An 11,534-nucleotide genomic window follows, 5' to 3' on the forward strand; every position below is an offset into this window, starting at 1 on the left:
TTTAGTGGACATGAATGGTAGCCCAGCTATACATAAAGAGGGTAAAAGAGTGAGTTTAGTTTTACACGGCACTCGGCAATATTCCAGCTATATGGCAGTGGTCCATAAATAAGCGAGTCCGGACCAGACAATCCAGTGATCAACAGAATGAGCATCGATCTGCGCAATTAGGAACCGATGACATGTGTCAACAAGTCAGTGAGCCTGACCACTCGATCCCATTAGTCACCTCTTACAAGCATGGGTTACTGAAGATCAATTCTAACCCGGATCTTCACGGGTACCTGACCACCCGATCCCATTAGTCGCCTCTTACGACAAGCATAGGTTACTGAAGATCAATTCTAACCCGGATGTTCAGGGGTACCTGACCACCTGATCCCGTTAGTCGCCTCTTACGACAAGCATCGGTTACTGAAGATCAATTCTAATCCGGATGTTCACGGGTCTGACGCTAAATGATGATACTTCTTGTTACCCTGCCTTGTGCTCAACATAACCAGGACAGGTTCATTCCTATATTACCATTAAAACAAAACAAAGGTTCCAAATTAAAACAAACCAAAATATAAATTGAGATTCATTTATTTTTTCCAATAGCATGGGGCATGTACAACCATTTTTTGTCTTTTATCACCAAAATTGTCTCAGATCACACAAACAGTATCACAAGATCCCAGTTTCCATAGCAACTCTATATAGTCAGTAGCCGTCTAGGCTATCATCTGGCACCTGCCTATCATGCAGCAAGCTACTGTACACAACATGGATCAACAAAAATAACTTAACATGACATCTCTGCGCATATTGCACACATATGGGAACAAAATGGGACAAATGTACATAATATACAATTTCAGGAAATAGAATTTACAACAAGTTCAAGTATTGATCTGTGATTGAGAAGTGTAATATTTGATTGACAAAAATGTCTCTGACGCATATCAATAATACTATTTCAATAAACAGAATATTTTTTTATGAACAAAGTCTATCAACAAGTCTGTAAAGGCTCATCTAAAAGGCTAGACAGTAAGTACTGAGATCAGAGAAGGTATTACACTGAGCCATTATTCAGATAATACTGGTTTGTTCCAAGATGGAGAAAGGCGATGTTATCCTGAACAGGTTAGACATGCTTTCGTTACGGACTTTCATAAACTCATGTCAGGATAGATAATCTCTAAGCAGTCATTCTGTTCTCAACTGCTCAAAAGGAGTTTGCGAGTTGAAATATTTCAGAAATATTTCATAAATGTTATTTAATATTTCTGTCATTTATTTGTTATCTTATGTTTTAATGGTATTGATGAATGGATTGTCATTGTGGAGTTGTGTACATTAATATACATGCTGACATTGTATGTACAGTTGAAGCTAAGGTTTATGGAACTTCTATGTACACAAATATACATTGGATATAATTTTTCATCTACACAGACAAGTCCTTTGCATATCATTAGCAGCTAGCCATCAGAGAATGAGCTCAACGTTAGCAGGGAAGGGAATGGTATCTTTGAAATAAGACTGATGGTTATCATATATGCATATATTTTAGTGGTATGAATAAGAAGAGTTACCCTTAAACTATAAATCTGTAAAACATTCTTGTTCCTTTTTACATTATAAATTCATAATTATGAGTTAAAAATAACTTCGTGCAAAATGATGTGAAATATTAATACTCTTTATCAATATAACTTGAAAGATATTTTTAAGCTATCACAGTAAGCTTGATGAAATTTAATAGATACAAAATTTGCTCATCATCTAATTCATCAAAATGAAAACTAATCTCGTCTTGATAAAAGCTAAAGCTCTAATTTATCCCCCAAACAAAAATCTAAATGGAAAACAAAAATGTCTCTAGTATTCGTGTATAGAGGATGGCAAAAGATTTATAAAATATCTACATGTCAAACAAAAATAATTCTAGTATTTGTTTATAGATGATCGCAGAATATGTCAGTCTGGCTTCCGCAACAAAATATTCAGGGTTTTGAAATGATAGAGCGACCACATTAATGTGAGGCGAGGTCTTCCGGCTCTGTGAGGCTAACACACGTGTGAGATCACAGCTGTGTGACTCTCTGTGACAGCGTGTGTGTCCGCCGTGTTCTCGTCAAGATGATTGGTGAGGGGACATCGTCACTGTAGGGGTAGGTGTGGGTCAGAGGTCGCTGCAGAAGAAAATACATCAGGATTAACCCCCAATTAAACAGATAATGGAAAAAACATCCATCCCAGTTAGTACTGATTTACACCACAATAGCAATACCAAGACTGCATGCCGTTAAAAGGACTCGCATAACCTGTGGATATTGAAACCAGACTTTCAACATGACGCGCAAACACCGTATTCTCAAAGCCATGCTTTGATGACATTTATGTTTGACCTTGAAAATGTAAACTTCCAAATACTAGAATACTGACACGTGTCACCAAGAAACCGCTGAAATACACATCTGTCTGATTATATCAGTGTTGACTTGCTGGAAGCAAGACAAGAGAGTGAGTTTACTTTTACGCAGCTTTTAGCAATAACATGGCGGAGGACACCAGATATTGTTTCATATCTTTTACCCATGTTGGGAATCGAACTCGGGTCTTCGGCATGACAAGTGAACGCTTTAACCACTAGGCTACAAGACAAGAGGGGCTCACCTGTGTGAGTATAGGTTTGGCTGTTGGCTTGGAAGGTTTTCGAGTCGGGGAGTGATACGTCAGCTCGCAGTTGGTCAGCGTGTTGCTCCAGCTGAGTTTGGAAGCTTCCTTGGGAGCTGCAACAGTCAAGGTCACATTCATCATATTGTCTACTCTTTATAACATGAACGAATAAATGATCCAAAAAGGAAAATTCGGAGCGACCTTCTGGACAATGATCAGTTGGGTTAATAAGGACATAGAGGATATTGTATGAGTGCCCATGTCATACTATGTTTACGACACGAGTGCCTAAATGTTGGTATTTCCTGAGCGAGAGCGAGGGATATGCCGATATTTAGGCACGAGTTTCGTAAACATAGTATGATATGGGCCCTCATATAATATTTTGTTTATTACCGAAGTCGTCAAATTGAGGAAAATATACCCAAATCTACTTTCAAACACGGGCTTGCTATCTGCCGTAGCCGCATGTAGAACGCAACGTCGCAGAAGAAATGTGACGTCATAGCCTTGTTCATGACGTCATGTAACCATGACAAAGTGATATTTTGCCCTAGGGCATCGTATGAAAAATATGAACCCTGATATGTTCGCCCTCGTAGGTAATCAAAATGTATATGTAGAACAAGTGAGAATGGTTTTACGCCGCTTTTAGCAATATTCCAGCTATATCACGACAGGTGACATCAGAAATGGGTTTCACACATATGGGGAATAGAACCTGGGTCTTCGGTCTTCTGAGCAAACGCTTTAACCACTAGGCTACCCAACCCCTCTGAAGAACAAATATTTGAAGTCACTGGTTGGTTTCCTGCACCATGGATTTTATCTATTTTACTGTATTTCTGTAAAAACTACTTAATGATGAAGATCTGAAGAGAACGATTTTATTATTAACCAAATGAAACAAGATCTGGCTTTTGGAGACCTTTATAAATGTATGACCTTTACAGTAATAGTGGGGATATCAGCTTATATCATTTTTCGTGAAATGTTCAGAAATTGCATGTGTTCTATTATAGCTTGTTACCATAGCAATGAGTAAATGGGTTGTCTTACCTGGGTAGTGCTTGATGATCATGGGGGACTCGGAGAAGTTGAGGTAGCGGACGACACGCTGACCGTTACAGGTGGTGTGTAGCTTCGTCATCTCGTCAATCTCCATCTCAGTCTAAAGAGAGAAAGATGTTGAACTTACTGACATTGAAATACAAATAATTATTGAACTGATGGAAATACTTTTCTGTCTGTAAAAATGTAACACAATACAAAAGAATTCATGATTTAACGCCAAGTGTCCTATAAATTTACGCTGACACCAATCTGGGTCTGAAATATTTGTAATGTCTGGAATTAAGGTGTGTTTTGGGGGTCCTTAAGTTCGCTTCATGTTACTGGAGTCTGAAACCTCCTTTGTCTTTGTGAGCGGGTGAGTAAGTTTTACGCTGCTTTTAGCAATATTCCAGCAATATCACGGCAGGGGACACCAGAAATTGGCTTCACACGTTGTACCCATGTGGGGAATCGAACCTGGGTCTCCTGTGTGACGAGCGAACGCTCTAACCACTAAGCTACCCACTGCCCCTTGTCTTTAATAGATTAGAACAATGACTCCTTGGCTACCACACCTAATTTTGAACAATGCTTAATATTAACGATTAATATCACAGATAAACTTAAAAATGGATTCAAAGATCCTTTCATTTTCACTTTATCTCAGTACAATGTTTCAGAAAGATGGCGCAGATAAGTATTTTAAGTGTTTAAGTATTTAGCACTATGTACCAGGTCAGACTGCTTCTTTCTACGACAGGGTGTTTTTTTCTTGTCTTTGTCCGACTTGCAATCGTTCTTTGGAAGCGGTGACTGAAAGAAATAACAGTTTTGTAAGAACACAAATCTTTGTTGAAGCAGCAACTGACTTGCCAGCTCAGTAATAGTTGACAAGCCTCAAATAGAAATTGATTTCAAAATATGAACAGCATTTTCATATAGAGGGTAGGTACTATATTTGAAAACTTAAATGGACTGGAACAGAGGAAATAGGGGCTGGAAGTGGGAGGAGGATGGGAGGGAGGGGTGAGAAGGGGGAGGTGGAGAGGAGAGAGGGGTGGGGAGGGGGAGGATGGGAGGTGAGAAGGGGAGGGAGAGGGAAGATGGGGTGGGGAGAGGATGGGAGGGAAGGGGTGGGGAGAGGATGGGAGGGGAGCTGTGTGGGAGGAAGGAGGATCTGGGAGATAAAGGGTGGTGAAGGGGGAGGAGTGGAGAAGGGGGAGAGCTGAAGGGATGGGAGGGGTGGGTGAGAAGGGGGAGCTGGAGAGAGAAGGGGTGGGGGAGAGAGGGAGGGAGGGAGGTGAGAGAAAGGAGGCAGAGAGGATGGGAGGGAGTGGTGAGAAGGGAGGAGCTGAGGCGGTGAGAAGGGGGTGAGGGGGGGTGGGGAGAGAGGGAGAGGAGTGGTGAGAAAGGGGAGCTGAGAGAGGAGAGGGGGGGAGGGGTGAGAAGGGGAAGGAGAGGAGGGGAGGGAGTGGTGAGTGGAAGGGGGAGGTGGAAGGGATGGGAGGGAGTGGTGAGAGAGGGGAGGATGGGAGGAGTGGGAGAAAGGGGTGAGGAGAGGAGGGATGGTGACAAGTGGGGAGAGGGAGAGGTGAGGGAAGGGAGAGGAGAAGGTAGTGGTGTGGCGATTCATGGAGATGGGCGCCCGATGCGGTGAGAAAGATACAAAAGTTTTACATTGAGTGAGAAAGGGGAGGGAGAGGAGGGGATGGATATCTGTCAGAAAAAAGCCCTCACTTTTACATTTGATGATTAAAATATTTGCTTACTTATTTTCCCTTCATAAGGTGAGAAATTCTTGGGAACTGTATGTCAGAGCATAGAGACATGTTATTATCATTCACAAAGTCCGTGTATAAACTTAATTATCTAGGAGGAACACTGAAAAAGCTGGGAGAAGGGGTGGGGAGAGGATGGGAGTGGTGAGAAGGGGAGCAGAGTAGGGTGAAGTGGAGTGGAGTGGAGAGGAGATATGGGTGGGGAGAGGATGGGAGCGGAGCGGAGAGGAAGGGGAGAGGTGTTGAGTGGAGAACGAGTGGAGTGAAGATGGGTGTGGGATTGGTTGGGTGCAGAAGCGGAGATGGAGTTGGGAACAGGGAGACATTTTGTATTGAAACTCAACATTATAGAAGCAAGGAACAGCAAAGTATGAGTGTGTGGATGCCATTGTTTACTCACCTTCGGGTATAGCCTTCCTTTGGTCTGGTTCTCCTTATTGCTGGATGAACTTCCAAACCTGAAGGACGATCCTTTCTTAGTTCCCTTAACTGGAGGAGAAGAAAAACATATTAGACGGTGAGTTACTTTACAGTTAACCAGGTGGAGTGTTCCCATTTACAGAGTGAGAAATATCACTGCATGCATTAACTGGTGTACCTGAACACAAGAAGGCAACAAAATCCACTGAGTGAAACCTCAGTTTATCAATTCGCAATTTCTAAAAGTTGTAAAGGATAACACTTTTAACAGATTTATCTTTGAACACCAAATAAATTGCGACTTGATAAGCTGAGGTTTCCCCCTCAGATGAAATGACTTTCTTACACCATTTTCTTTCTATAAAATCTCATGGCATGAAACGTTATCTGTATTGATGTCTCTTGGGACAGTATCAGTTTTCAAACCTTTTCAATGAATAAATGTGCCAGTTTAAGTGGGTAATTGTCCTGATGAATTTCTGGAGAAGTACAAAACCATCTGTTGTTTCATGAAGATGAGCAAGTTCAGGAAACAATGCTCTTATTGTTTGCAATCCCTAGAGCATCAAAACAATTTCCATGCCTGAGGGTCTCTCTAAAAAACTATTACATAATTGATTAATGACACTGATGAGTGTTTTGAATGAAAGAGTACTTTTGTTTAGTTCAGCTATTAAAGAAGAAAAGAGGAAAATGGTGAAAGAAAATATGTAAACAAACAGAAAACAGAGATACATTAACAGGAGATAACTTAAGCCCAAGCATGCAGTGATCTACGACAGTATGGTTACATAAGTACCTGTCATTTCTTTTATTTTTCTAAGTCTTGCCTGAAAGCCTGTTCGCGAAAGGAACTTGCCTTCAGAGCTTTTTTTAACTTTGACCTCCACGTGACCTGGTGGTCGCCATGGTTTCAGCTTCCCATCATTGATGATGACCGGCTCGGGTTTGGGCGGTGGACTCATCGCCTCGAAAGAATCGGACGCACTGTAGTCCAGGAGCGATGAATCCGAACTGCCGCTGTCGAAAGAATGTTCGCCCAGATCTTCTGTTTCACTGCTTTCAGAGTCGGACATGTATCGGTTCGGCCAGATCAACCCTGGACGCTGTTGAAACTGTCTCTGTCGCCGTTCATAACCTCGACCTTTGATGGGTGAATAATCATTGTCGAGTATTGTCGTTTGACAATCTGGTCCAGGGAGTAAAGTGTCTAGTTCTGATGAGTCAATATCATCATCGTCTTGGTCATCAGTTTGTGACTGGGTATCGCCACTGAATTCACCATCTTTATAATCATCACATTTGTGAGATTTGAACAAGTCTGGTGTGCTTGATTCATTGTCATTAAGGGTGAAGTACTCCTCGCTCATGCCCAGCTCACATTCAGTGGATGGAGAAGACGAATTGACATTCAAACTTCTTTGTTTGTTTCCCAGAGACTCCAGAACTTGCTCCTCCCTAACCTCTGACCTCTGACCTGCATCATCTCTAACTTCTGACCTTTGACCAACTGGTTTATCACTTTCACTGACCAGATCGGGTTTCTGAACATCTGATGATGTTGTCACATTTGTGTCACTGCTCTGTGTTGGAAGGCTCGAGGAATCTGACGACACTGTTGCGAAACACAAACGCTCTTTGTTGATACCCAAAGCGGATAGTTTAAGATCTGACCAAGATGACTGGGAAACAAGTGACTCGGGAGAACTTTCTAGCTGTCCCTTCGCAAGTTCGCTGCTCTTGACCAGCAACAGCTGCTGACCAGCCAGGGTGGACGGTAGACAGAGATAGTCTGATTGGGTGGACGTGGTGGTCATCACAGGTTTGGGTGGCACTGAGTTTGTAACGGTTGCGGAACTGCTCTCATCTCTTGAGATATGGGACACTTGAGAGTCCGACATTCCTGGACAGGTAGTATTCCCACATGATGTAACCATGTCGCTGGTCCCTACACCAAAATCACGCTTAGTTACATCAGAGTCTGACAGGTTAATCTTTGGTTCTACCAACATGCTGCTCTCATCCATGGTCTTCTTACGAAGACTTCTCCTGACCGCCGTGGATGCTGGGAAGGAGGAGAAAGCACTAACCGAACTCTTAACCAACTTGGACGGAGTCGAGTCGGAACTTTTCGAAGAGGCAACTGATTCATTACTGGGATTGGCTTTGTATGTTGCAATGGGGCTGACTAGGAGATGTGGACTTGCAAAAGGGAAGCTGGGTGCTGTGGAAGCCATTCGTGGGGTGCTGATGTTGGTCTGACAAGTCTGCATACCCAACACTCCTTGAAGCCGGAAAGGTCTTTTAAATCCATCATTATCACTAATGTCACTAACGCTCTCGGCATGTTCCATATCGGACAAGAATGAACCTGCATAGTTAGTTCCAGCATGGTGAGAGTGTCCAAACTTTCGTGGGAGGGTGTTCGACAGAACATTGTCACTCACTGATGCAATCTGAGACGAATGGGCGAACCCCAGTCTGCTGCGAGGCTGAGCAAAAACCATCTCATCATTTTCCCCACTGTCATTTTCGAAGAAGTTTGATAGCACTGACTTGGTGTCTTTCTCACGAATGGTAATCCCGGACTCGGTCCTGAGAGACATGCATTCAGAAAGTTTGGACGAGGAAAGCATGGAATCTCCAACCCCACAGTCTACACCACTGTCGAATAGTTTGCTTGAGATTTCAGTGTTTTTTGACAGAAAACTGCTGCAGTGGTCCATGGCCATACATTCGCCTCCCCCCTCCATAATACAGGGGGAACTCATGGCAGACGTACTGGACACAGACTCAGCAGACGCAGACTCGCTGAAGGTGACCTTGATCGGTGGTGACGGCTTTGAAGCAGAAGCCTCTTTGCCCTGTTTGCAAACTCCTGCAGTTGATTCAGATGCAAACAGCTTCTTCACAACGTCTTTGTCTTTCACAGTCACTTCCTTGTCTTTGGTCAACGAGGTGTCGGATGAACTCTCACTCACACACACATCAGAGGTTACTTCTTCATGGGCATATATGAAAGGGCCGTCTGGGGTGAACTCTTGACTGTATCTCATCAATCTCTTGTCTTTCCTGAATCCGGGAACGTAGATGACGGTGCGACGACGGGAATACTTCACTGCACGACGTCTCTCCCGCTGGGTGATGTCACCAAAGAAAACTTCATTCTCCCCCGTCAGACAGGCAAGGCTCCTCACTGCAAACAAGGAACAAGTATTACAGATACTGATATACATGAAGTATATATGTACAGTTCCTGGAGTCGCATACAGTGGCTATGATGAACAGGGGAGATAGTTCTTCACATTTTGGTGTGGATACTAACACAATCACTTGCCTGATCACGGTGTTAGTACCTTTAAACTAGTGTTGGGAATTGGTTAAAATCTCATAATTGATAATTGGGTCATTACAATCATCAAAAATATTTAGTTAGCATCATTTATCAAATTGTCCCGTTGAGTTTGTTAATGCACAAAAATAGTAAAAACAAATTATAGAAAAAACATGTAGACAAAAACAAATATTGTTAATGCAAACAAATGTTCCAAAATTGTGTTTCGATTTTGAGAAAACATGTTCGATTGCTTGGTCGTTTAGTGTTGTATAGCCACAGAGCTATCTCAGCTGTTATTACAAAAGGGTCAGATATTTTTGCTCATCACTGTACTGCCCAGAACTGTCTGTTCTCCATTAAGAAATTCTTAAATTTTACTATATTCATGTTCCTGGTTACTGTTAGTAACCATTTTCACGACATAAGCAGTTTCATCAGTGTGACTAACCAAGACCCAAAACAAGTTGCTGAAGTTGATGATTCTTGGGAATAAAACCCCAGATAGATGCTGAATACAATGCAATCCCTGCAAGCACTATCTAGGTGAATTTCTTTTTCAGTTTTGACCATATGGTCAAGAGTTCACCATATGGTATACTTCTAGATACTGCACCTTTCTATAACAAGAACTTGTTTACCATGAAGTAAACTTAACACATCCATTACACAAAGATGTCGAGCTGGTTGCTGAAAAGTCTACATTCAGTTGGGTTTTCAAAATGTATTTTCTATTTCAAGTAGTAAGTTCTTCCTGTTTAGTTACATCAAAGGTGTGCTGTTAAATTCACCTTTCTCATTTGTCCATGAAAATCATGCTGCATCATTTCATTCCAGTGACTTCTACCAATCCTTTCACTACTACAGCCATAGCTGTTCTACCAAGCAAATCCTCCTACTAATTTATAGAACCCAATTTTAGACAATTTAGTCAGTCACAGTCAACTGATGTTTACAAAGTCTGCATACAAGCGACTCTCAGAAGACTTTCTATCCAGCCCCACTGGTATTCAAGTGTCACTGTGTTCATTCAGCCCTGAGGGTTAGCGGTCTGCGAAATGGACAACAGGAGACAAGGACAATAGGATGGAATTCTGTTAACTGGACCATTGCAATCTGTGGCCATTCAATTCCTCGTATCCATAATGGTCCAACCCCAAAACAGACCTTTGCCTTTTGTGAAGAAGCCTCAATCTTTATATTGTCATCATCGCCATCATTGTACATGAGACGGTTTGCTTTTTGTCTGAAGTTAGTAGCCTCATTTCTCACTAGATATATTATGTTTGAAAAATGTTTAAATACTGACAAATTTTACCTTGATATACCAAGAAAGCCCTAAAATGCAATTTTAAGGGGTCTGCGTTGAACTATAGAGACCCTGTAAGTAATGAAATTGTGTAGCGTACAGAATGAAATTTTCATTACAGGATCTTTACGTTTCTCATCAAGAATTTTTGCAATAAATATTATTACACATATGCTTCATGGAATTCATTTTTTTCATTTATTCTTTACAGTACTCACTACTGTACATTTATATATTTCTGTGTTGTGTAAAACATGGGTTTATTTCCAAGCTGTATATCATAATTCAATACATCTTTGAAATTGTTAGTAAAATAATCTTGCAAGAAACAATGTTGTAAAGCTTGCTACCACATAAGTCTGATTTATATTTGGGGTTGTGCGAACATATCATGTTCATCTTACTGGATTTGAAGTCTAGCAAATTTGGCAATACGAGTAACTCGTACATGTAGCAAAAGTTGCAATTATATTTCCAAATCTCGTCGGACATAACTGCAACAAGTTCATTTGGGCCTTAAGAAAGACAATAGACAATGGACAAGACAGTATTGATGAAATATAGAAAGCGATAAACGAGCACAATCTGACCGAACGTTCCTGGCAGCATCGTGGACATTTTTTCACATTCAGAAGATAAATGGGCTCACAAATATAAAGACAAATCTGCTCAAACGCCAGGCCGGACAGATCGACATACAGTAGTGCTTGTTGGATAAATTAGATGTTCAAATAGATCAGTCAGTGTCGCCATCTCGAAGACATTTTTCTTCCGAGGGGCACCTGCTTTGTTCGCGTATTACAGATATGAGGCGTACAAATCACACATGAATTATCCATGATAACACACAAACCTTATTCTGCTTCTTCCCTTTGGCGTTTCAGTCATATTAATGGAAAACGCGATGATAAACTACTTTGCCATTGTTTACTAACAGAAAATGTTGTCGATTTCATCTGTAGCCATATTCAAA

At 41.6% G+C, this 11,534-nt stretch overlaps 1 protein-coding gene across 2 annotated transcripts; it reads right to left on the reverse strand.

The window, feature by feature from the left end:
• Positions 1-569: 569 nt before the first annotated feature.
• On the reverse strand, positions 570-11,534 carry LOC124291203 (serine-rich adhesin for platelets-like). Of its 2 annotated transcripts, none has more exons than XM_046728139.1 (7): positions 11,415-11,534; positions 6,778-9,114; positions 5,899-5,987; positions 4,453-4,533; positions 3,727-3,838; positions 2,665-2,780; positions 570-2,180 (listed from the first exon to the last, which is right to left on the reverse strand). In XM_046728139.1, exons 2-7 carry the CDS (start codon positions 8,972-8,974, stop codon positions 2,073-2,075), a joined length of 2,703 nt encoding a protein of 900 aa, XP_046584095.1. In that variant the 5' UTR covers positions 8,975-9,114; positions 11,415-11,534; the 3' UTR covers positions 570-2,072. The 2 variants fall into 2 exon arrangements, with proteins under 2 accessions (XP_046584095.1, XP_046584094.1); XM_046728138.1 differs by having other exon boundaries at positions 6,718-9,114.

This window comes from Haliotis rubra, unplaced genomic scaffold (genome assembly GCF_003918875.1).
Source record: "Haliotis rubra isolate DU_JTF1 unplaced genomic scaffold, ASM391887v1 Scf485, whole genome shotgun sequence".
NCBI classification, from domain to species: Eukaryota; Metazoa; Mollusca; class Gastropoda; order Lepetellida; family Haliotidae; genus Haliotis; species Haliotis rubra.